General features: G+C 39.9%; 1 protein-coding gene across 2 annotated transcripts in view; it reads right to left on the reverse strand.

Moving 5' to 3' along the window:
* xdh (xanthine dehydrogenase) overlaps nt 1–27,180 on the reverse strand; it is a 73,378-nt gene extending 46,198 nt beyond the window's left edge. Inside the window, exons 1-8 of one of the 2 annotated variants that reach the window (XM_062041588.1) lie at nt 27,018–27,180; nt 23,489–23,546; nt 16,774–16,870; nt 16,429–16,537; nt 5,360–5,486; nt 5,230–5,291; nt 4,506–4,580; nt 4,356–4,436 (exon numbers count right to left, since the gene is read on the reverse strand). In XM_062041588.1, coding sequence (XP_061897572.1) covers nt 4,356–4,436; nt 4,506–4,580; nt 5,230–5,291; nt 5,360–5,486; nt 16,429–16,537; nt 16,774–16,870; nt 23,489–23,546; nt 27,018–27,074 — 666 coding nt within the window. In that variant the 5' untranslated portion in view covers nt 27,075–27,180. The remainder of the gene's footprint in view (nt 1–4,355; nt 4,437–4,505; nt 4,581–5,229; nt 5,292–5,359; nt 5,487–16,428; nt 16,538–16,773; nt 16,871–23,488; nt 23,547–27,017) is intronic. The other variant, XM_062041597.1, reaches the window with a different exon arrangement.
* Nucleotides 27,181–27,483: the final 303 nt, after the last annotated feature.

Consider the following 27,483-nt stretch of genomic DNA (forward strand, 5'->3'; position numbering starts at 1 on the left):
GGAGACAGACTTTATGGTGAAAGCTAGTATTTGATTGGAGAGACAGACTTTATGGTGAAAGCTAGTATTTGATTGGAGAGACAGACTTTATGGTGAAAGCTAGTATTTGATTGGAGAGACAGACTTTATGGTGAAAGCTAGTATTTGATTGGAGACACAGACTTTATGGTGAAAGCTAGTATTTGATTGGAGAGACAGACTTTATGGTGAAAGCTAGTATTTGATTGGAGACACAGACTTTATGGTGAAAGCTAGTATTTGATTGGAGAGACAGACTTTATGCTGAAAGCTAGTATTTGATTGGAGAGACAGACTTTATGCTGAAAGCTAGTATTTGATTGGAGACACAGACTTTATGGTGAAAGCTAGTATTTGATTGGAGACACAGACTTTATGGTGAAAGCTAGTATTTGATTGGAGACACAGACTTTATGGTGAAAGCTAGTATTTGATTGGAGAGACAGACTTTATGCTGAAAGCTAGTATTTGATTGGAGAGACAGACTTTATGGTGAAAGCTAGTATTTGATTGGAAAGACAGACTTTATGCTGAAAGCTAGTATTTGATTTGAGACACAGACTTTATGGTGAAAGCTAGTATTTGATTGGAGAGACAGACTTTATGCTGAAAGCTAGTATTTGATTGGAGACACAGACTTTATGCTGAAAGCTAGTATTTGATTGGAGACACAGACTTTATGGTGAAAGCTAGTATTTGATTGGAGAGACAGACTTTATGCTGAAAGCTAGTATTTGATTGGAGAGACAGACTTTATGCTGAAAGCTAGTATTTGATTGGAGAGACAGACTTTATGCTGAAAGCTAGTATTTGATTGGAGAGACAGACTTTATGCTGAAAGCTAGTATTTGATTGGAGAGACAGACTTTATGCTGAAAGCTAGTATTTGATTGGAGAGACAGACTTTATGCTGAAAGCTAGTATTTGATTGGAGAGACAGACTTTATGCTGAAAGCTAGTATTTGATTGGAGAGACAGACTTTATGCTGAAAGCTAGTATTTGATTGGAGACACAGACTTTATGCTGAAAGCTAGTATTTGATTGGAAACACAGACTTTATGCTGAAAGCTAGTATTTGATTGGAGAGACAGACTTTATCGTGAAAGCTAGTATTTGATTGGAGACACAGACTTTATGGTGAAAGCTAGTATTTGATTGGAGAGACCGACTTTATGCTGAAAGCTAGTATTTGATTGGAGACACAGACTTTATGGTGAAAGCTAGTATTTGATTGGAGACACAGACTTTATGGTGAAAGCTAGTATTTGATTTGAGACACAGACTTTATGGTGAAAGCTAGTATTTGATTGGAGAGACAGACTTTATCGTGAAAGCTAGTATTTGATTGGAGACACAGACTTTATGCTGAAAGCTAGTATTTGATTGGAGACACAGACTTTATGGTGAAAGCTAGTATTTGATTGGAGAGACAGACTTTATCGTGAAAGCTAGTATTTGATTGGAGAGACAGATTTTATCGTGAAAGCTAGTATTTGATTGGAGAGACAGATTTTATCGTGAAAGCTAGTATTTGATTGGAGAGACAGACTTTATGCTGAAAGCTAGTATTTGATTGGAGAGACAGACTTTATGCTGAAAGCTAGTATTTGATTGGAGAGACAGACTTTATGCTGAAAGCTAGTATTTGATTGGAGAGACAGACTTTATGCTGAAAGCTAGTATTTGATTGGAGAGACAGACTTTATGCTGAAAGCTAGTATTTGATTGGAGACACAGACTTTATGCTGAAAGCTAGTATTTGATTGGAAACACAGACTTTATGGTGAAAGCTAGTATTTGATTGGACACACAGACTTTATGCTGAAAGCTAGTATTTGATTGGAGACACAGACTTTATGCTGAAAGCTAGTATTTGATTGGACACACAGACTTTATGCTGAAAGCTAGTATTTGATTGGAGACACAGACTTTATGGTGAAAGCTAGTATTTGATTGGAGACACAGACTTTATGCTGAAAGCTAGTATTTGATTGGACACACAGACTTTATGCTGAAAGCTAGTATTTGATTGGAGACACAGACTTTATGGTGAAAGCTAGTATTTGATTGGAGAGACAGACTTTATCGTGAAAGCTAGTATTTGATTGGAGACACAGACTTTATGGTGAAAGCTAGTATTTGATTGGAGAGACCGACTTTATGCTGAAAGCTAGTATTTGATTGGAGACACAGACTTTATGGTGAAAGCTAGTATTTGATTGGAGACACAGACTTTATGGTGAAAGCTAGTATTTGATTTGAGACACAGACTTTATGGTGAAAGCTAGTATTTGATTGGAGAGACAGACTTTATCGTGAAAGCTAGTATTTGATTGGAGACACAGACTTTATGCTGAAAGCTAGTATTTGATTGGAGACACAGACTTTATGGTGAAAGCTAGTATTTGATTGGAGAGACAGACTTTATCGTGAAAGCTAGTATTTGATTGGAGAGACAGATTTTATCGTGAAAGCTAGTATTTGATTGGAGAGACAGACTTTATGCTGAAAGCTAGTATTTGATTGGACACACAGACTTTATGGTGAAAGCTAGTATTTGATTTGAGACACAGACTTTATGGTGAAAGCTAGTATTTGATTGGAGAGACAGACTTTATCGTGAAAGCTAGTATTTGATTGGAGAGACAGACTTTATCGTGAAAGCTAGTATTTGATTGGAGACACAGACTTTATGCTGAAAGCTAGTATTTGATTGGAGACACAGACTTTATGGTGAAAGCTAGTATTTGATTGGAGAGACAGACTTTATCGCGAAAGCTAGTATTTGATTGGAGAGACAGATTTTATCGTGAAAGCTAGTATTTGATTGGAGAGACAGACTTTATGCTGAAAGCTAGTATTTGATTGGACACACAGACTTTATGGTGAAAGCTAGTATTTGATTTGAGACACAGACTTTATGGTGAAAGCTAGTATTTGATTGGAGAGACAGACTTTATCGTGAAAGCTAGTATTTGATTGGAGAGACAGACTTTATGCTGAAAGCTAGTATTTGATTGGACACACAGACTTTATGGTGAAAGCTAGTATTTGATTGGAGACACGGACTTTATGGTGAAAGCTAGTATTTGATTGGAGAGACAGACTTTATCGTGAAAGCTAGTATTTGATTGGAGAGACAGATTTTATCGTGAAAGCTAGTATTTGATTGGAGAGACAGACTTTATGCTGAAAGCTAGTATTTGATTGGAGACACAGACTTTATGGTGAAAGCTAGTATTTGATTGGAGACACAGACTTTATGGTGAAAGCTAGTATTTGATTGGAGACACAGACTTTATGGTGAAAGCTAGTATTTGATTGGAGAGACAGACTTTATCGTGAAAGCTAGTATTTGATTGGAGAGACAGATTTTATCGTGAAAGCTAGTATTTGATTGGAGAGACAGACTTTATGGTGAAAGCTAGTATTTGATTGGAGACACAGACTTTATGGTGAAAGCTAGTATTTGATTGGAGACACAGACTTTATGGTGAAAGCTAGTATTTGATTGGAGAGACAGACTGTATGCTGAAAGCTAGTATTTGATTGGACACACAGACTTTATGGTGAAAGCTAGTATTTGATTGGAGACACAGACTTTATGGTGAAAGCTAGTATTTGATTGGAGAGACAGACTTTATGGTGAAAGCTAGTATTTGATTGGACACACAGACTTTATGGTGAAAGCTAGTATTTGATTGGAGACACAGACTTTATGGTGAAAGCTAGTATTTGATTGGAGACACAGACTTTATGGTGAAAGCTAGTATTTGATTGGAGAGACAGACTTTATCGTGAAAGCTAGTATTTGATTGGAGAGACAGATTTTATCGTGAAAGCTAGTATTTGATTGGAGAGACAGACTTTATGGTGAAAGCTAGTATTTGATTGGAGACACAGACTTTATGGTGAAAGCTAGTATTTGATTGGAGACACAGACTTTATGGTGAAAGCTAGTATTTGATTGGAGAGACAGACTGTATGCTGAAAGCTAGTATTTGATTGGACACACAGACTTTATGGTGAAAGCTAGTATTTGATTGGAGACACAGACTTTATGGTGAAAGCTAGTATTTGATTGGAGAGACAGACTTTATGGTGAAAGCTAGTATTTGATTGGACACACAGACTTTATGGTGAAAGCTAGTATTTGATTGGAGACACAGACTTTATGGTGAAAGCTAGTATTTGATTGGAGACACAGACTTTATGGTGAAAGCTAGTATTTGATTGGAGACACAGACTTTATGGTGAAAGCTAGTATTTGATTGGAGACACAGACTTTATGCTGAAAGTGGGCTGCTGCAGTTTTGTCGGTGTGGCTTTTTCTCACCATCAGCTCAGGTGGAAAGATGACCTCCTGCGTGGGGTCAAGCGGTGCAAAGCCAGCGGTGTTGAACAGCATGGAGGACGGCTGGAGATATTTCAATACAGTTTGAAACGCTGCACCTTACAATTCAACACAAGTGACATCCACCTCTACCTTCTCATCATCTACTTCCTGATTGGTCATGCAGCAGCCACTGTTCTGATCCCTCCTCCCACAGCATCCTCCCTCCTGCAGGAAGTTCAACATGGCGTTCAGATGGCAGACATGACTTACAGTAAGTTCATGGTTCCTCACAACATGGCGTTCAGATGGCAGACATGACATACAGTAAGTTCATGGTTCCTCACAACATGGCGTTCAGATGGCAGACATGACATACAGTAAGTTCATGGTTCCTCACAACATGGCGTTCAGATGGCAGACATGACATACAGTAAGTTCATGGTTCCTCACAACATGGCGTTCAGATGGCAGACATGACTTACAGTAAGTTCATGGTTCCTCACCACATGGCGTTCAGATGGCAGACATGACTTACAGTAAGTTCATGGTTCCTCACAACATGGCGTTCAGATGGCAGACATGACATACAGTAAGTTCATGGTTCCTCACAACATGGCGTTCAGATGGCAGACATGACATACAGTAAGTTCATGGTTCCTCACAACATGGCGTTCAGATGGCAGACATGACATACAGTAAGTTCATGGTTCCTCACAACATGGCGTTCAGATGGCAGACATGACTTACAGTAAGTTCATGGTTCCTCACCACATGGCGTTCAGATGGCAGACATGACATACAGTAAGTTCATGGTTCCTCACCACATGGCGTTCAGATGGCAGACATGACATACAGTAAGTTCATGGTTCCTCACCACAGTAAAAGTCTTATAGGCCTCCAGGATGGGTCGATATCCAGTACAGCGACAAAGGTTTCCTTAGAAGAAATAAGTACATTTTGTTGAAGTCATGCACAACTGCCATAATTGCATCAAGCAGCTTTACCTTGGAAGGCCTCCTCCATGTCAGCCATGTGTGGTGTAGGGTTGGTTCTGAGCAGGGCGTACATGGACATGACAATACCTGGCGTGCAGAAGCCGCACTGCGAGCCGTGAGCCTTCGCTATTCTCTCCTAAGAAGAAAATGATCATTTCTTGCTTTGAATCACAGTCAGATCCCTGTTAGTGGAGGCCCTCAGGGAGATCCCTGTTAGTGGAGGCCCTCAGGGAGATCCCTGTTAGTGGAGGCCCTCAGGGAGATCCCTGTTAGTGGAGGCCCTCAGGGAGATCCCTGTTAGTGGAGGCCCTCAGGGAGATCCCTGTTAGTGGAGGCCCTCAGGGAGATCCCTGTTAGTGGAGGCCCTCAGGGAGATCCCTGTTAGTGGAGGCCCTCAGGGAGATCCCTGTTAGTGGAGGCCCTCAGGGAGATGTTCCTTCACTTTTGTCTAAAAGCGCCAAATTTGGCACAGGTGTAGCTCAGGGCATACTTCAATGATTTAGCTAGGGCGCCCGCGCCGGTGACCTTTGGGGTCACCACAGCGGCCAATCAAACATGGCCGCCACTTGTAATAGCTTTTGTCTCTAACATTTGAAACAGATGAGCTACAAATGTAAACTTGGTGTCTATTTCATGTGTTTTGACAATTAGAAATGTGTTGGAATGCTCATTTTTATTTTTGGGTGTGTCTAGACCAGTGGTTCTTAACCTTGTTGGAGGTACCGAACCCCACCAGTTTCATATGCGCATTCACCCAACCCTTCTTTAGTAAAAAATAAAATGTGTTTTTTTTCAAATTCAAGACAAAGTTATATGTTGTTGGTAACACTTTAGTATGGGGAACATATTCTAAGTAACAAAGACTTCATTTTGAGTTATTTACACACTAGGGGAACATATTCTAAGTAACAAAGACTTAATTTAGAGTTATTTGGTTAGGGTTAGGGTCAGGGTTAGAGGGTTAGGGTTATAATAAGGCCATGCCGAATAAGGCATTAATAAGTACTTAATAATGACTAGTTAAGAGCCAATATGTTACTAATTTGCATGTTAATAAGCAACTAATTAATGGTGAATATGTTCCCCATACTAAAGTGTTACCATGTTTGATTACTGGTGCACAAAATGAAGCGTGCATGAACATCACTTTGTTCTAAAAACAAAACCAACACAGTGCATAAACTCACAACAAATGACACACCTGTAAATCAGTGTGACTTCTGCTGTTGCCGTATCCGTAATACGCCGATAGGGAGAAGTTTTTATTTACACGATGAGTCGGGTGTGTCTTGACCTCCGCCGAACGCCTGAGGCCGACTCACCGAACCCCTAGGGTTCCATCGAACCCAGGTTAAGAACCACTAGTCTAGACCCCTAATTTGCATATTTCCAAGTGGCGTTTTGCTATTCTGAAGATATTGGATGTAACTTGGGCATTGTTATGAGTAAAACCTGGTGCAACATGCATGATTCCTTTCTAATGCTTATATAAAATGACGGGGGGGGGGCCATGTAACACAGTGGTGAACATGCCCTTTCCCAACTACTTTGGCACGTGTTGCAGCCATGAAATTCTAAGTTAATTATTATTTGCAAAAAAAAATAAAGTTTATGAGTTTGAACATGAAATATGTTGTCTTTGTAGCATATTCAACTGAATATGGCTTGAAAAGGATTTGCAAATCATTGTATTCCGTTTATATTTACATCTAACACCATTTCCCAACTCATTTCTGTCTGTCACAATGAAAAGATGACATTTAGTAAATGCTAAAATGCTTTATTGACTGGTATTATTTCAGGGCTTTCGCGGGCCAAATCTGGCCCCCGGGCCTTGAGTTTGATACCTGTGATTTAGCGTGTCAGATTAACAGAACATTGCATGTTTTTGTAAAGTAGAATGCAAGCAGAGTACTCGGAGAAAAGCCACACACACCCTGACACGAGAACATGCAAACTTCCAGCAAGATGCTAAAACTGAACTTCCTCCTGGACATGCTGACTGTGCAGAACATCATGTGACACTTTTCTTCTTTTGGGGGGGACATTGGTTTGGCTTACAGGGCAACTACTCTTTGGCTACTTGCGAGGGAGGCCACGTGGAGGCTGTCTTCTTCTCTTCCTTTTTAATTAAAAAAAAATTAAAAATAAAACTTTTTTGGGGGGGGGTTGTTGTTTTTGTTCCCCAATTACTTGCCAAAAGCTGCACCAAGTGTGCACACCCAGGTTAGTGTGCTGGACCCTCATAGGCTTGGAGGAGTCCTGGCCCTTGAAGGACAATGTCTTAAAGGTTGAGGAACAGATAGCGTAAGACAGTTGGAAGGTAAGGTGCCATCAAATGTGTGTCCTGGTTGTAAACAATACTTGTGTCAACTAAAGTAGCTCATCTTGATCAATGTGGTTGGAATCATGACCTCTAGCACTTTGTGCTTGCTTGCAATGTACGTCTCCCTCCCTTTCTGCTGTTCACTCCAGTCAGGCAGAAAAGAGAGGAGATGTGTCTTCAATCTTCTTGTGTGAGCTTCATTATAACAACAGACATGCCCACCTTCATTCATAAGGGTTCTATAGAGCTGCCTTATATTTGAAATAATGAAGGAGCAATCTGAATCCTCCACTAGGACAACAATTTGCGCTATAGTCAGAAGGTCAAAAGTTACCCTGGATTCACTGGTAGACACTTCTTCTTCTGATATGCTGGAATATGTTTTATGTTGTGCAACTTGTGCTGCATATCTCAAGTTCAAATAACATTTGGTATGATAGTACACATCTGCTGTGTGCACTTCAGACGCTTGAGTAACTCATCTCCCAAGAATCTCATGATACTGACTTTCCCTATTTTTAGGTTTCTGTTTCTGTTGAAACAGAAACCTAAATTACAGGGGCGGGGGAGGGTACGGGGGGGGGGGGTACTGACTTTCCCTACTTTTAGGTTTCTGTTTCAAGAGAAACAGAAGCCTATATTACAGGGGGGGATGGGGGTTACTGACTTTCCCTACTTTTAGGTTTCTGTTTCAACAGAAACAGAAACCTATATTACAGGGGGGGTTACTGACTTTCCCTACTTTTAGGTTTTTGTTTCTGTTGAACCAGAAACCTATAATACAGGGGGGGGGGGGGGGTTACTGACTTTCCCTACTTTTAGGTTTCTGTTTCAACAGAAACAGGGGCGGGGGAGGGTACAGGGGGGTACTGACTTTCCCTACTTTTAGGTTTCTGTTTCTGTTGAAACAGAAACCTATATTACAGGGGCGGGGGAGGGTACAGGGGGGTACTGACTTTCCCTACTTTTAGGTTTCTGTTTCTGTTGAAACAGAAACCTATATTACAGGGGCGGGGGAGGGTACAGGGGGGTACTGACTTTCCCTACTTTTAGGTTTCTGTTTCTGTTGAAACAGAAACCTAAATTACAGGGGCGGGGGAGGGTACAGGGGGGGGGGGGGGTACTGACTTTCCCTACTTTTAGGTTTCTGTTTCAAGAGAAACAGAAGCCTATATTACAGGGGGGGATGGGGGTTACTGACTTTCCCTACTTTTAGGTTTCTGTTTCAAGAGAAACAAAAACCTATATTACAGGGGAGGGGCAGGGGATACTGACTTTCCCTACTTTTAGGTTTCTGTTTCAACAGAAACAGAAACCTATATTACAGGGGGGTTACTGACTTTCCCTACTTTTAGGTTTTTGTTTCTGTTGAAACAGAAACCTATAATACAGGGGGGGGGGGTTACTGACTTTCCCTACTTTTAGGTTTCTGTTTCTGTTGAAACAGAAACCTATATTACAGGGGCGGGGGAGGGTACAGGGGGGTACTGACTTTCCCTACTTTTAGGTTTCTGTTTCTGTTGAAACAGAAACCTAAATTACAGGGGCGGGGGAGGGTACAGGGGGGGGGGGGGGGTTACTGACTTTCCCTACTTTTAGGTTTCTGTTTCAAGAGAAACAGAAACCTATATTACAGGGGGGGATGGGGGTTACTGACTTTCCCTACTTTTAGGTTTCTGTTTCAAGAGAAACAGAAACCTATATTACAGGGGAGGGGCAGGGGGTACTGACTTTCCCTACTTTTAGGTTTCTGTTTCAACAGAAACAGAAACCTATATTACAGGGGGGGTTACTGACTTTCCCTACTTTTAGGTTTTTGTTTCTGTTGAAACAGAAACCTATAATACAGGGGGGGGGGGGGGTTACTGACTTTCCCTACTTTTAGGTTTCTGTTGAAACAGAAACCTATATTACAGGGGCGGGGGAGGGTACAGGGGGGTACTGACTTTCCCTACTTTTAGGTTTCTGTTTCTGTTGAAACAAAAACCTATATTACAGGGGGGGTTACTGACTTTCCCTACTTTTAGGTTTCTGTTTCTGTTGAAACAGAAACCTATATTACAGGGGCGGGGGAGAGTACAGGGGGGTATTGACTTTCCTTACTTTTAGGTTTCTGTTTCTGTTGAAACAGAAACCTAAATTACAGGGGCAGGGGAGGGTACAGGGGGGGTTACTGACTTTCCCTACTTTTAGGTTTTTGTTTCTGTTGAAACAGAAACCTATAATACAGGGGGGGGGGGGTTACTGACTTTCCTTACTTTTAGGTTTCTGTTTCTGTTGAAACAGAAACCTATATTACAGGGGTGGGGGAGGGTACAGGGGGGTACTGACTTTCCCTACTTTTAGGTTTCTGTTTCTGTTGAAACAGAAACCTAAATTACAGGGGCAGGGGAGGGTACAGGGGGGTACTGACTTTCCCTACTTTTAGGTTTCTGTTTCAAGAGAAACAGAAACCTATATTACAGGGGAGGGGCAGGGGGTACTGACTTTCCCTACTTTTAGGTTTATGTTTCTGTTGAAACAGAAACCTATATTACAGGGGGGGGGGGGGGGTTACTGACTTTCCCTACTTTTAGGTTTCTGTTTCTGTTGAAACAGAACCTATAATACAGGGGGGGGGGGGTTACTGACTTTCCCTACTTTTAGGTTTCTGTTTCTGTTGAAACAGAAACCTATATTACAGGGGCGGGGGAGGGTACAGGGGGGTACTGACTTTCCCTACTTTTAGGTTTCTATTGAAACGGAAACCTATATTACGGGGGGGGGGGCCAGGGGGTCCTGACTTTCCCTACTTTTAGGTTTCTGTTTCAACAGAAACAGAAACCTATATTACAGGGGGGAGGGGGGGGGGTACTGACTTTCGTTACTTTTAGGTTTCTCTTTCTGTTGAAACATAAATCTATATTACAGGGAGGAGGGGGGGTAAGACTGACTTTCTCTACTTTTACTAATGTTACAATGAAATATATCTGTAGCTTTACATTCTATCTGTGTTGAAATATATGTGCAATACATTTTGGTAGACAATGGCTATGTTGTTAATATGGAAATTAAAGTGCCCTAATAAATAAATGATCATAAATCTGATCATTCCAGTATGTTTCTGATGCCCAAAAAACCTAATATAGTTTGCCAAAAGTATCAAAAGTTAAGGTACACCTAATTTTTACATAGCCGCCATCTTGGAAATATGCTAATTAGGTGTCCAGACACACCCAATCATAAAGATGATTTTTCCATCATATTTCTAATTGTCAACAAACATGAAATAGACACCAAGTTTGGATTTGTAGCTCATCTGGTTCAAATGTGGAGGCAAAAGCGTGTTCAGGTGGCGGCCATATTGGATCAGCCGCTGTGGCGACCCCAAAGGTCACCAACGTGGGCGCCCTAGCCAAATCTTTTAAGTATGCCCTGAGCTACACCTGTGCCAAATTTGCCGCTTTTAGACAAAAGTGAACGAACACACCCTAAAATCTCCTTAAGGACCCCACTATGTAGCAATTGCAAGTTTTAGTTGTTTTTTTAAATGTTATATTTAAATAAGAATTTAAACATTTAACAGACCATACAACTTCCTGGCAGTAAATCTGAAAAAAAAAAAAGTTCTTCGCCGGTTTCTCGATGTTTACATTTTCACACTATTTTGTTACACTTTATCAAGCATTTCTTGTTCCTCAGTTTTCCACCGTAATTAAATATGTTATTGTTAAGTGTTTCATTAGATTTTAGAATGTTGTTGACATGAGTGTTTTCAGTTGCTGTGTTGACATTTCCTTTCCTAGATGAGGGGCTTATATTCAGAGGAAGGACGCAAATCCCATAGGGGTGATGGAAGGATGGGCAGCGCCTGAGAGCTGCAGCCTGCCACCATGGCCCCCCCACTCCCTCCCCTCTGTTGCTAGATATCTCCAGATGTACGTTGTAATATGTATATGTGCTTTGCTATGGAGGTTTTTTCCCACTCCAGACTGGGCCCCTTAGGAGCCCAGTCTAGATTGTATTTTTTTGTTGTTGTGTGAATTGTGAATTATATTTATATATTTATTTCTCTAGTGACTCAAAGCGCTTTTACATGGTGAAACCCAATATCTAAGTTAGATTTAAACCAGTGTGGGTGGCATTGGGAGCAGGTAGGTAAAGTGTCTTGCCCAAGGACACGACGGCAGTGACTAGGATGGCGGAAGCGGGGATCGAACCTGGAACCCTCAAGTTGCTGGCACAGCCACTCTACCAACCGAGCTACACTGCTACTACTCATCCTTCCCCAGCGTTTACCTTTTTCCCCCGTCTTTTACGACCCATCAGCATTCCTGTTCTGTAACCCTGTACACTGTTTGTTTGTTTGTCTCATCTTGTTCTGTAACTCTGTACACTGTTTCTTTGTCTCATCTTGTTCTGTAACCCTGTACACTGTTTGTTTGTCTCATCTTGTTCTGTAACCCTGTACACTGTTTGTTTGTCTCATCTTGTTCTGTAACCCTGTACACTGTTTGTTTGTCTCATCTTGTTCTGTAACCCTGTACACTGTTTGTTTGTTTGTCTCATCTTGTTCTGTAACCCTGTACACTGTTTGTTTGTCTCATCTTGTTCTGTAACTCTGTACACTGTTTCTTTGTCTCATCTTGTTCTGTAACTCTGTACACTGTTTGTTTGTCTCATCTTGTTCTGTAACCCTGTACACTGTTTGTTTGTCTCATCTTGTTCTGTAACCCTGTACACTGTTTGTTTGTTTGTCTCATCTTGTTCTGTAACCCTGTACACTGTTTGTTTGTTTGTCTCATCTTGTTCTGTAACCCTGTACACTGTTTGTTTGTCTCATCTTGTTCTGTAACCCTGTACACTGTTTGTTTGTCTCATCTTGTTCTGTAACTCTGTACACTGTTTGTTTGTCTCATCTTGTTCTGTAACCCTGTACACTGTTTGTTTGTCTCATCTTGTTCTGTAACCCTGTACACTGTTTGTTTGTTTGTCTCATCTTGTTCTGTAACCCTGTACACTGTTTGTTTGTCTCATCTTGTTCTGTAACCCTGTACACTGTTTGTTTGTCTCATCTTGTTCTGTAACTCTGTACACTGTTTGTTTGTCTCATCTTGTTCTGTAACCCTGTACACTGTTTGTTTGTCTCATCTTGTTCTGTAACCCTGTACACTGTTTGTTTGTCTCATCTTGTTCTGTAACTCTGTACATTGTTTGTTTGTCTCATCTTGTTCTGTAACCCTGTACACTGTTTGTTTGTCTCATCTTGTTCTGTAACCCTGTACACTGTTTGTTTGTTTGTCTCATCTTGTTCTGTAACCCTGTACACTGTTTGTTTGTCTCATCTTGTTCTGTAACCCTGTACACTGTTTGTTTGTCTCATCTTGTTCTGTAACCCTGTACACTGTTTGTTTGTTTGTCTCATCTTGTTCTGTAACCCTGTACACTGTTTGTTTGTCTCATCTTGTTCTGTAACCCTGTACACTGTTTGTTTGTCTCATCTTGTTCTGTAAACCTGTACACTGTTTGTTTGTTTGTCTCATCTTGTTCTGTAACCCTGTACACTGTTTATTTGTCTCATCTTGTTCTGTAACTCTGTACACTGTTTGTTTGTCTCATCTTGTTCTGTAACTCTGTACACTGTTTGTTTGTCTCATCTTGTTCTGTAACTCTGTACACTGTTTGTTTGTTTGTCTCATCTTGTTCTGTAACCCTGTACACTGTTTGTTTGTTTGTCTCATCTTGTTCTGTAACCCTGTACACTGTTTGTTTGTCTCATCTTGTTCTGTAACCCTGTACACTGTTTGTTTGTCTCATCTTGTTCTGTAACCCTGTACACTGTTTGTTTGTCTCATCTTGTTCTGTAACCCTGTACACTGTTTGTTTGTCTCATCTTGTTCTGTAACCCTGTACACTGTTTGTTTGTTTGTCTCATCTTGTTCTGTAACCCTGTACACTGTTTGTTTGTCTCATCTTGTTCTGTAACTCTGTACACTGTTTGTTTGTCTCATCTTGTTCTGTAACTCTGTACACTGTTTCTTTGTCTCATCTTGTTCTGTAACTCTGTACACTGTTTGTTTGTCTCATCTTGTTCTGTAACTCTGTACACTGTTTGTTTGTCTCATCTTGTTCTGTAACTCTGTACACTGTTTGTTTGTTTGTCTCATCTTGTTCTGTAACCCTGTACACTGTTTGTTTGTCTCATCTTGTTCTGTAACCCTGTACACTGTTTGTTTGTTTGTCTCATCTTGTTCTGTAACCCTGTACACTGTTTGTTTGTCTCATCTTGTTCTGTAACCCTGTACACTGTTTGTTTGTTTGTCTCATCTTGTTCTGTAACCCTGTACACTGTTTGTTTGTCTCATCTTGTTCTGTAACCCTGTACACTGTTTGTTTGTTTGTCTCATCTTGTTCTGTAACCCTGTACACTGTTTGTTTGTTTGTCTCATCTTGTTCTGTAACCCTGTACACTGTTTGTTTGTTTGTCTCATCTTGTTCTGTAACCCTGTACACTGTTTGTTTGTCTCATCTTGTTCTGTAACCCTGTACACTGTTTGTTTGTCTCATCTTGTTCTGTAACCCTGTACACTGTTTGTTTGTCTCATCTTGTTCTGTAACTCTGTACATTGTTTGTTTGTCTCATCTTGTTCTGTAACCCTGTACACTGTTTGTTTGTCTCATCTTGTTCTGTAACCCTGTACACTGTTTGTTTGTCTCATCTTGTTCTGTAACCCTGTACACTGTTTGTTTGTCTCATCTTGTTCTGTAACCCTGTACACTGTTTGTTTGTCTCATCTTGTTCTGTAACCCTGTACACTGTTTGTTTGTCTCATCTTGTTCTGTAACCCTGTACACTGTTTGTTTGTCTCATCTTGTTCTGTAACCCTGTACACTGTTTGTTTGTTTGTCTCATCTTGTTCTGTAACCCTGTACACTGTTTGTTTGTCTCATCTTGTTCTGTAACCCTGTACACTGTTTGTTTGTCTCATCTTGTTCTGTAACCCTGTACACTGTTTGTTTGTTTGTCTCATCTTGTTCTGTAACCCTGTACACTGTTTATTTGTCTCATCTTGTTCTGTAACCCTGTACACTGTTTGTTTGTCTCATCTTGTTCTGTAACCCTGTACACTGTTTGTTTGTCTCATCTTGTTCTGTAACCCTGTACACTGTTTGTTTGTCTCATCTTGTTCTGTAACCCTGTACACTGTTTGTTTGTCTCATCTTGTTCTGTAACCCTGTACACTGTTTGTTTGTTTGTCTCATCTTGTTCTGTAACCCTGTACACTGTTTGTTTGTCTCATCTTGTTCTGTAACTCTGTACACTGTTTGTTTGTCTCATCTTGTTCTGTAACTCTGTACACTGTTTCTTTGTCTCATCTTGTTCTGTAACTCTGTACACTGTTTGTTTGTCTCATCTTGTTCTGTAACTCTGTACACTGTTTGTTTGTTTGTCTCATCTTGTTCTGTAACCCTGTACACTGTTTGTTTGTTTGTCTCATCTTGTTCTGTAACCCTGTACACTGTTTGTTTGTCTCATCTTGTTCTGTAACCCTGTACACTGTTTGTTTGTTTGTCTCATCTTGTTCTGTAACCCTGTACACTGTTTGTTTGTCTCATCTTGTTCTGTAACCCTGTACACTGTTTGTTTGTTCGTCTCATCTTGTTCTGTAACCCTGTACACTGTTTGTTTGTTTGTCTCATCTTGTTCTGTAACCCTGTACACTGTTTGTTTGTTTGTCTCATCTTGTTCTGTAACCCTGTACACTGTTTGTTTGTCTCATCTTGTTCTGTAACCCTGTACACTGTTTGTTTGTCTCATCTTGTTCTGTAACCCTGTACACTGTTTGTTTGTCTCATCTTGTTCTGTAACCCTGTACACTGTTTGTTTGTCTCATCTTGTTCTGTAACCCTGTACACTGTTTGTTTGTTTGTCTCATCTTGTTCTGTAACCCTGTACACTGTTTGTTTGTCTCATCTTGTTCTGTAACTCTGTACACTGTTTGTTTGTCTCATCTTGTTCTGTAACTCTGTACACTGTTTCTTTGTCTCATCTTGTTCTGTAACTCTGTACACTGTTTGTTTGTCTCATCTTGTTCTGTAACTCTGTACACTGTTTGTTTGTTTGTCTCATCTTGTTCTGTAACCCTGTACACTGTTTGTTTGTTTGTCTCATCTTGTTCTGTAACCCTGTACACTGTTTGTTTGTCTCATCTTGTTCTGTAACCCTGTACACTGTTTGTTTGTTTGTCTCATCTTGTTCTGTAACCCTGTACACTGTTTGTTTGTCTCATCTTGTTCTGTAACCCTGTACACTGTTTGTTTGTTCGTCTCATCTTGTTCTGTAACCCTGTACACTGTTTGTTTGTTTGTCTCATCTTGTTCTGTAACCCTGTACACTGTTTGTTTGTTTGTCTCATCTTGTTCTGTAACCCTGTACACTGTTTGTTTGTCTCATGTTGAACGGCTTTGTGCTGAAAACAAAGTTTTGTTGTACTTGTGCAATGACAATAAAGACCTATCCTATCCTATCGAGTGTTTTCAGTTGTTGTGTTGGCATTTCCTTTCCTAGATGAGGGGCTTATATTCAGAGGAAGGTTGCATATTAACATGGTTTTCTCCTCGTCAATATTTTTCATGGGTCATGACATAATATCAATACTTATCGATACTGACCAATAAAACAAATACAGTATTCAACCAGCCCTACTACGTAGTGTGAAAACAACCATGTTCCTCTATCCCTTCACCAAACTCACAACAGAAGAAGAAGTACCTGCACAGGATGCAGTTGTCGAGCAACACTGCCAATACCTTCCACTGTGGTCACGGCAACCAGGTGCAAGGAACAGATGGGCGCCAGGCAGGCGTTGATGGCATAATGACTGAGCACAACTAAGGACTAATCTGCTTCAAAATGGCAACGCTTTTAATCAGTTTTTTGCAGATGTCAACAAATGACTGCAGGGTAGCAGCACACACACACACACGCACGTACACACACACACACACACACACAAACACACACACGTACACACACGCACGTACACACACACACACACACACACACACACACACACACACACACACACACACACACACACACACACAAGCAGGATACAGTAGCTGTTGCGTGTCTTCTTGATATTTAGACAACATTACTGTGCACGCTCCACAACCTCCTTCAGCACAACCCAGCTTGGTTCCCTGGAGGCCCACTGAAAATACACATATTGATACATAGAATTACACAGAGGATGATTGCTGCTGACTAGGACAGTTTTGTAAAAACTTTAAAGGCCTACTGAAAGCCACTACTAGCGACCACGCAGTCTGATAGTTTATATATCAATGATGAAATCTTAACATTGCAACACATGCCAATACGGCCGGGTTAACTTATAAAGTGACATTTTAAATTTCCCGCTAAACTTCCGGTTCGAAACGCCTCTGAGGGTTGACGTATGCGCGTGACGTCAATCATTGAAACGGAAGTATTCGGACACCATTGAAGTCAATACGAAATAGCTCTGTTTTCATCTCATTATTCCACAGTATTCTGGACATCTGTGTTGGTGAATCTGTTGCAATTTGTTCATTGCATTATGGAGAAAGAAGCTGAGCAAGCAAAGAAGAAAGTTGTCGGTGCGAAGTGTCTATTTTGCGAGGGAAGTCAGCAACAACACGTACACAGCCGGCGCTTCTTTGTTTACATTCCCGAAAGATGCAGTCAAGATGGAAGAACTCGGACAACAGAGACTCTTACCAGGAGGACTTTGATTTGGATACACAGTTGCGATACCGTGAGTACACAGCTGCGCTTCCAAACATTTGATCGCTTGCTATAACTAGCTCGAGCTAGTAGCTAGGAGCTAGCATTAGGATTAATTTGTGGCATATTAAATTATAAGCCTGGTTGTGTTGTGGCTAATAGAGTATATATATGTCTTGTGTTTATTTACTGTTGTAGTCATTCCCAGCTGAATATCAGGTCCCACCCGCGCGCTTCCAAACATTTGATTGCTTGCCCGTACGTGCGTGTCATGTACGTAACTTTGATTAAATATATAAGCTTTATGAACCTTGGGTTAGGTGAACGGTTGTTTGGGCTGAGTGAGTGTGTGTGTTGTGCAGGTGTTTGAATTGTATTGGCGGGTTATATATACGGGATCCGGTCCATATTACCCGCTCGAGCTATAACTAGCTCGAGCTAGTAGCTAGGAGCTAGCATAACAAACACCTAGGTGTTTTTATGCGGGATTAATTTGTGGCATATTAAATATAAGCCTGGCTGTGTTGTGGCTAATAGAGTATATATATGTCTTGTGTTTATTTACTGTTGTAGTCATTCCCAGCTGAATATCAGGTCACCCCCGGCTCTCACAGCATCTTCAACTCCCCACTAGTCCTTCACTTGCACTTTCCTCATTTAAAAATATTTCATCCTCGCTCAAATTAATGGGGAAATAGTCGCTTTCTCTGTCCGAATCTCTCTCACTTCATGCGGCCATCATTGTAAACAATAGGGAACTTTGCGTATATGTTCAACTGACTACGTCACGCTACTTCCAGTAGGGGCAAGCCTTTTTTTATCAGATACCAAAAGTTGCGATCTTTATCGTCGTTGTTCTATACTAAATCCTTTCAGCAAAAATATGGCAATATCGCGAAATGATCAAGTATGACACATAGAATAGATCTGCTATCCCCGTTTAAATAAAAACATTTCATTTCAGTAGGCCTTTAAAAGAGTCATGAGGCCACCTTGCATCATCACAAGGAGACACGGGTTTGTGTGTGTGACTCATGGATTTCTTTGCAATTGTTGCAAGTACAAAAAAGACACTTCTGCTCTGTTCAAATTGTGACTTCCTGCATATTTTTTTTCCTGCTTGTCCTTACGGTCATGGGTCAGCTGGAACCTACTGGAACTGACTTTGGCCAAATGACAGAGTAAACCCTGGATTGATCACCAGCACATTTACATTCCCACCAATGGAGCATAGAGAGTGTGGAAGAGGGTTACACTGAGGGCCACATCGCAGTGATGAGGGCCACTTGTAACCGTATAGCATTTATCAATATAAATGTATAAGAATTCACCTCATGATTATATATATATATATATATATATATATATATATATATATATATATATATATATATATATATATATATATATATATATATATATATATATATATATATATATATATATATATATATATATATATATTATATTATATTATAAAAGTAATTGCTGTGCATTTGAATATTATATTTGTATTACATACACTGTAAAAAATAGATTTTTCAGTAAAAACAAAAACTGTCAGCTGACTCGCCACAACTTCACCGTAAAATTAACGATGGTGTTTACAGCATATTACTGTAAATGGAAAAACGGTACAATAGTTTTTTTTTGACTGTGTGATCCTGGCGACTGAGCTGCCAGTTATTTTTTTACTGTAAAATCTATTGTCATTTCTATATATAACTTGCTGTGACATAACTCAGATGCTTATTTTGTTTTCATCTGAAAAAGTTTGAAATGAATGATAGTATTATATTTGTTGCATTCAGTCTTGTCCCGATACCAATATTTTGGTACCGGTACCAAAAAAATGTTTGTTACTTTTCGTTACTTTTCTAAATAAAGGGGACCACAAAAAATGTAATTATTGTCTTTATTTTAACAAACAATCTTAGTGTACATGAAACATATGTTTATTTTTGCAAGTTTGTCCTTAAATAAAATAGTGAACATACTAGACAACTTGTCTTACTAGTAAGTAAATAAAGTGTCAATTGTGTCATTTATCATTCTACTATTTTGTACACATTATGAGGGACAAGTGGTAGAAAATGAATTATTAATCTACTTGTTCATTTACTGTTAATATCTGCTTATTTTCTCTTTGAACATGTTCTATCTACACTTCTGTTCAAATGTAATAACACTTATTCTTCTCTTCTTTGATACTTGACATTAGTTTTGGATGATACCACACATTTAGGTATGGATGCGATACCAAGTAGTTACAGGATCATACATTGGTCCATAATTTAATAATGACAGTCACACACACACACACACTAGGTGTGGTGAAATGTGTCCTCTGCATTTGACCCATCCCCTTGTTCACCCCCTGGGAGGTGAGAGGAGCAGTGAGCAGCAGCATGGGCCGCGCTCGGGAATCATTTGGTGATTTAACCCCCACTACCAACCCTTGATGCTGAGTTCCAAGCAGGGAGGCAATAGGTCCCATTTTGTATAGTCTTTGGTATGACTCGGCCGGGGGTTTGAACTCACGACCTCCCAGTCTCAGGGCGGACACTCTAACCACCAGGCCACTGAGCTGGTGTAAGTCCTCATGTGTCCAGGGATGTATTTCCTGACTTATAAACATAATATGACATTTTTTTTCAACTTAAAGATCTTGTGATGATAAAAAATATTGATGTAATCATAGTAAGTATCGACGAGATATGCTCTGTACTTGGTATCATTACAGTGGATGTCAGGTGTAGATCCACCAATGGTGTTTGTTTACATTGTGTCGCCGAGTGAGCTACGGTGTGTAGTGAAGCATGTTTAGCTATTCCTCGTCCTCCAGTGATAATGCTCCTTGTAAGAAACGTACTTTATTAGCTGCCATGGAGGCCAGCATTAGTGATTTAGAAGTAGCTAAAACACTGTGGATGGATGTTAGCCGCTAGTTAGCTAGCCATGTGTTAAAGCACCTCTTCCTGAGGGTGTTTCAGTGTTAACTTCACCTTTATCTTTACTTTTTACACCAAAATGCGTCCATTCTCCCTTTTCTGTCTACACACTGTGTCTGCTTGTAAGTACTCTGTGTGTGTGCGCTGCCCAACATGCTCCTCTGCTCCTAAAACCAGCAATGTCACGACGTGGCGACGATGAGGGCACGGGTACTTTTTAGAGGCGGTATAGTACCGAATATGATTCATTAGTATAGCAGTACTATGCTAATACTGTACCACCCTAGTTGCATTATTAGATCATACAGTTTGAGATATACTCAATAGCATCCAATACATGTATTTCTGTCTGTCACAATGAAAAGATGACATTTAGTAAATGCTAAAATGCTTTATTGACTGGTATTATTTCAGGGCTTTCGCGGGCCAAATCTGGCCCCCGGCGGGCCTTGAGTTTGATACCTGTGATTTAGCGTGTCAGATTAACAGAACAATGCATGTTTTTGTAAAGTAGAATGCAAGCAGAGTACTCGGAGAAAAGCCACGCACACCCTGACACGAGAACATGCAAACTTCCCAGCAAGATGCTAGAACTGAACTTCCTCCTGGACATGCTGACTGTGCAGAACATCATGTGACACTTTTCTTCTGGTGATATGTCCCAACTTGCACTCATCAAGCAGTATCAGCTCAGTGTAATGCACTTCATGCTCTGTGTTGATGTAATGCACAGGTGTCAAAGTCAAGGCCCGGGAGCCACACTTGGCCACATCATTGTGTGCTAATAAAATACTTCATTTTGTTTTACTAGCAGGAGGCGTGTGGGCAGGATCACAGCTGACTCTTCTCACCCTGGACACAAACTATTCTCCCCTCTCCCAGGAGACTACGCTCCATCCGGACCCACACTTCCCGCCAACTCAACACTTCTTTCCCCTCGGCCATCAGACGCATGAACAATAACAAGATCTGATAGCTCATTTACAGCTCTTTTTATGACCTATTCTGTGTTACATGTCCTTTATGTTGCACCATTGCGCCAAGTCAAATTCCTAGTTTGTGAACCCGTTATCAAACAATGGCAATAAAAACTCTTCTGATTAAATGCAAATCATTGTTTCGAAAATGTGTATCTTCTAAACATTATTATCTACCGTAATTTCCGGACTATAAGCCGCTACTTTTTCCCCTCGTTCTGGTCCCTGCGGCTTATACAAGGGTGCGGCTTATACAAGGGTGCGGCTTATATACGGCCTGTTCTTCTCCGACACCGACGAAGAGGATTTGGGTGGTTTTAGTACGCAGGAGGAAGACGATGACACAATGATTAAAGACTGACTTTTCATATACCGGTAGGCTGGTTATTTTGATAACGTACAGGCGAGCACTTTGTATTACTTTGCACCGTTGTATTATTTGTACTCTGCACGAATGCTGTTCGCCATGTCAAAGATGTGAAAGTTTGATTGAATGATTGAAAGATTTATTGTTAATAAATGGGACGCTTTGCGTTTCCAAACAGTCATCTCTGTCCCGACAATCCCCTCCGTGGTAGCAGGAACCCCTATATCAGGGGTCACCAACGTGGTGCCCGCGGGCACCAGGTAGCCCGTAAGGACCAGATGAGTAGCCCGCTGGCCTGTTCTAAAAATAGCTCAAATAGCAGCACTTACCAGTGAGCTGCCTCTATTTTTTAAATTGTATTTATTTACTAGCAAGCTGGTCTCGCTTTGCCCGACATTTTTAATTCTAAGAGAGACAAAACTCAAATAGAATTTGAAAATCCAAGAAAATATTTAAAGACTTGGTCTTCACTTGTTTGAATAAATTCATTAATTTTTTTACTTTGCTTCTTATAACTTTCAGAAAGACAATTTTAGGGAAAAAATACAACCTTAAAAATGATTTTAGGATTTTTAAACACATATACCTTTTTACCTTTTAAATTCCTTCCTCTTCTTTCCTGACAATTTAAATCAATGTTCAAGTAAATTTATTTTTTTTATTGTAAAGAATAATAAATACATTTTAATTTAATTCTTCATTTTAGCTTCTGTTTTTTCAACGAAGAATATTTGTGAAATATTTCTTCAAACTTATTATGATTAAAATTCAAAAAAATTATTCTGGCAAATCTAGAAAATCTGTAGAATCAAATTTAAATCTTATTTCAAAGTATTTTGAATTTCTTTTAAAAATTTTGTTCTGGAAAATCTAGAAGAAATAATGATTTGTCTTTGTTAGAAATATAGCTTGGTCCAATTTGTTTTTCTATATTCTAACGAAGTGTAGATTGGATTTTAACTTATTTAAAACATGTCATCAAAATTCTAAAATTAATGTTAATCAGGAAAAATTACTAATGATGTTTCATAAATTATTTTTTTAAGTTTTTCTCTTCTTTTTTTCAGTTGAATTTTGAATTTTAAAGAGTCGGAATTGAAGATAAACTATGTTTCAAAATTTAATTGTCATTTTTTTTGTGTTTTCTCCTCTTTTAAACCGTTCAATTAAGTGTAAATATCATTAATTATTAATAATAACATAGAGTTAAGGGTAAATTGAGCAAATAGGCTAATTCTGGCAATTTATTTAAGTGTGTATCAAACTGGTAGCCCTTCGCATTAATCACTACCCAAGAAGTAGCTCTTGCTTTCAAAAAGGTTGGTGACCCCTGCCCTATATACTACGGTAATTACACATCAAAACCCTGCGGCTTATAGTCGGGTGCGGCTTATATATGGAGCAATCTGTATTTTCCCCTAAATTTAGCTGGTGCGGCTTATAGTCCGGAATATACGGTAATCATGCCAAATATGACATTATTATATAGTGTATTACAAGAATATGTTAGTAAAGATAAGATGAAACAATGTAATAATGGAGTGCATAGGCAAAGGTGATTACTGCTACACATTCATATCAATGCAGTCAAATTATATATATATATTTTTTTTTAAATCAGATCATTTAGAATTTTGATTAATCACAGGTTGTTACACGCATGCATAAATTCAATTAATTCTAAAAAAGCAGCCCTCTGAAGGCAGCCATTACTGCCATGTGGCCCTCAATGAAAACAAGTTTGAAATGTTACGTTGTGTATGGCTTACCTTTCGTCCTCAGGTAGGTGAGTAATGTCATGTCAGGATCTGGGTTTGTCTCCACCACCTGAAAAACATAACCAAGTCCTTTATGCTGCATGGTGATGGCATATCAATACATTACAGGAATAACAACATTTGCTCTGTTTAATTATGTACATAAAGTATAACATATACAGGACAGGCCAAGTTTTCTTTATCTTCATGACTATTTACATTGTAGATTGTCACATCAAAACTAGGAATGAACACATGCACAACTGTAAAGTGAAAACCACTTCAGGTGACTACCTCTTGAAGCTCATGGAGAGAATGCCAAGAGTGTGCAAAGCAGTAATCAGAGCAAAGGGTGGCTATTTTGAAACTAGAATATAAAACATGTTATTTCACCTTTTTGTGTTAAGTACATAACTCCTCATGTGTTCATAGTTTTGATGTGACAATCTACAAACCCTGTTTCCATATGAGTTGGGAAATGGTGTTAGATGTAAATATAAACAGAATACAATGATTTGCAAATCCTTTTCAAGCCATATTTAGTTGAATATGCTACAAAGACAACATATTTCATGTTCAAACTCATAAACTTTTTTTTTTTTGCAAATAATCATTAACTTTATAATTTGATGGCAGCAACACGTGCCAAAGTAGTTGTGAAAGGTGGCAATAAATACTGATAAAGTTGAGGAATGCTCATCAAACACTTATTTGGAACATCCCACAGGTGTGCAGGCTAATTGGGAACAGGTGGGTGCCATGATTGGCTATAAAAGTAGCTTCCCAAAAAATGCTCAGTGTTTCACCAGAAAGGATGGGGCGAGGTACACCACTTTGTCCACAACTGCGTGAGCAAATAGTCAAACAGTTTAAGAACAACCTTTCTCAAAGTGCAATTGCAAGAAATTTAGGGATTTCAACATCTACGCTCCATAATATCATCAAAGGGTTCAGAGAATCTGGAGAAATCACTGCACGTAAGCAGCATGGCCGGAAACCAACATTGAATGAGCGTGACCTTCCATCCCTCAGACGGCACTGCATCAAAAACCGACATCAATCTCTAAAGGATATCACCACATGGGCTCAGGAACACTTCAGAAACCCACTGTCAGTAACTACAGTTGGTCGCTACATGTGTAAGTGCAAGTTAAAACTCTCCTATGCAAGGCGAAAACCGTTTATCAACAACACCCAGAAACGTCTTTGGCTTCGCTGGGCCTGAGCTCATCTAAGATGGACTGATACAAAGTGGAAAAGTGTTCTGTGGTCTGACGAGTCCACATTTCAAATTTTTTTTGGAAACTGTGGACGTCGTGTCCTCCGGACCAAAGAGGAAAAGAACCATCCGGATTGTTCTAGGGTGAAAGTGTAAAAGGCAGCATGTGTGATGGTATGGGGGTGTATTAGTGCCCAAGACATGGGTAACTTGCACATCTGTGAAGGCACCATTAATGCTGAAAGGTACATACAGCTTTTGGAGCAACATATGTTGCCATCCAAGCAATGTTACCATGGACGCCCCTGCTTATTTCAGCAAGACAATGCCAAGCCACATTCAGCACGTGTTACAACAGCGTGGCTTCGTTAAAAAAAAAAAAAAGTGCGGGTACTTTCCTGGCCCGCCTGCAGTCCAGACCTGTCTCCCATTGAAAATGTGTTTGGCATTATGAAGCGTAAAATAGGACAGCAGAGACCCCGGACTGTTGAACCACTGAAGCTCTACATAAAACAAGAATGGGAAAGAATTCCACTTTCAAAGCTTCAACAATTAGTTTCCTCAGTTCCCAATCGTTTACTGAGTGTTGTTAAAAAGAAAGGCCATGTAACACAGTGGTGAACATGCCCTTTCACAACTACTTTGGCACGTGTTGCAGCCATGAAATTCTAAGTTAATTATTATTTGCATTAAAAAAAATAAAGTTTATGAGTTTGAACATGAAATATGTTGTCTTTGTAGCATATTCAACTGAATATGGCTTGGAAAGGATTTGCAAATCATTGTATTCTGTTTATATTTACATCTAACACCATTTCCCAACTCATATGGAAACGGGGTTTGTAGAATGTAAATAGTCATGAAAATTAAGTTTAAATGAGGAGGTGTGAAGCCAAAGGTTTGTCCTGTACTGTACATAAAGTAGACTAGACTAAGTAGATCTATTTCCCAAGTTCAAGGTTCAACTTTATTGTCCCCGCGGGGAAATTTGTCTTGGGCACAGTGCATCATTGCTTTCTTAACATACACAAAAACAACAGAACAAAAACACAAGCGCAGACACAACTACAAGCAGACAACTAACATTTAAACATCAGAACATGGAGCTTGATAGACATAGGTGGCACTTTGATGTAGGCATCAAATCTACAGTATGGAGATAAAGATAAAGTACCAGTGTGCTTTGCACTAGAGCTCATAGATCAAATGCTATGTGCTAAAGTGCTTAGTTCTAAAGTGCCATGTGCTAAAAAAGTGCTAACCTATGTATTAACATTCTATTGCACCTTGTTGGTCAGCTTAATGGAGGCTGGGACAAATGATCATTTAAGGTGGTTAGATTTGCATAGTGGGACCCGGAGTCTTCTCCCTGATGGCAGGGTTCTATATTCAGGGAAGAGTGGCTGTTGTGAGTTGGAAATCATTTTCTTAGCTTTTTTCCTAACTGCCTGCTCATAGATGCTCTGTATAGGCTCATATTCTTTCCTCCCTACGATTTTCATTGCCGTTTTATGCATGCCGGCCAGTTTGCTTTTTAGCTTAATGGTTAGGTTGCCAAACCAGGAGGTGATCCCGTATCTAATGATGCTCTCTACAATGGCACGGTAGACAATCATCATGATGTGGCGGCTTACGCCGTACAATCTTAATCTTCGCAAAAAATATAGCCTCTGTTGCAGTCTATTGCACAGTTTGTCAATATGTGTCTTCCAAGATTATCAATATGAATCCTTAAATATTTATATGAGGATACCTGGGTGATTTCCTGCTTTTTGATGACCACTGGCTCATGGTCAGTCACTTTCCTCGGATCCAAAACCATTTCCTGTGTCTTGGTCACATTTAAAATAAGATAGTTGGTATCACACCACCTAATAAATTGGTCTATCTGGTCTTGGTACACAGAGGGGTCCGTATCCTTGTGTAGAAGGCTTAGGAGCACGGTATCGTCCGCACATTTCACCATATAAGTTAGTCAAGTCCAGCTGCAAGCCTGTGTCTTCCTCACTATGCCAGTATCAAAACATCTTCTTCACTATGCCAGTATCAAAACATCTTCCTCACTACGCCAGTATCAAAACATCTTCCTCACTATGCCAGTATCAAAACATCTTCCTCACTATGCCAGTATCAAAACATCTTCCTCACTATGCCAGTATCAAAACATCTTCCTCACTATGCCAGTATCAAAACATCTTCCTCACTATGCCAGTATCAAAACATCATCACTGCGTACACTTGTCTATATTTCTAATGATCACATTGATAATATTTCATGTTGATGAGCTATTAAACATGATGAAGGTCAATTAGTAGGCTTACCTTCTTCCCGTTAACAAAGAAAACGAGCTCATCATCCCAAGTGTGGCTGACCTCCATGTTTGTGTCCACTTCCCTCACTGCGAGAGACTTCTCTTTTCTCTCAGGTCTAATTTCAGTTGCCAGAACTGCAAAAGGGGTGTGTGATGTTTTCTCCGCCTCTCCAAGCCCAAAACACCCACCAGTGACGCAGCTACTAAGCCACCAAAAACAAGCACCTCATGTGAACTTTGAATCCTGACACGGCAAGTTCACTGCTGCGTGTAATTATTCACAGCCTGGCAGGTGTCTCGGGGCAAAGAGCAACAAATATAATGGAAGTCCATCCATTTGTGAGGGAGGCAAGTGAAAAGAAGAATTGTGTGAAGGATGAACTTCCTGCTGACATGTCACACATTGCTTGAAAAAAGATGGAAGTAATGGTTTTGTAGAGACATTCCACATGTGATTCTTACGTCCTTCTTTCACG

The sequence above is a fragment of the Entelurus aequoreus genome, linkage group LG01 (genome assembly GCF_033978785.1).
Source record: "Entelurus aequoreus isolate RoL-2023_Sb linkage group LG01, RoL_Eaeq_v1.1, whole genome shotgun sequence".
Lineage (NCBI taxonomy): Eukaryota > Metazoa > Chordata > Actinopteri > Syngnathiformes > Syngnathidae > Entelurus > Entelurus aequoreus.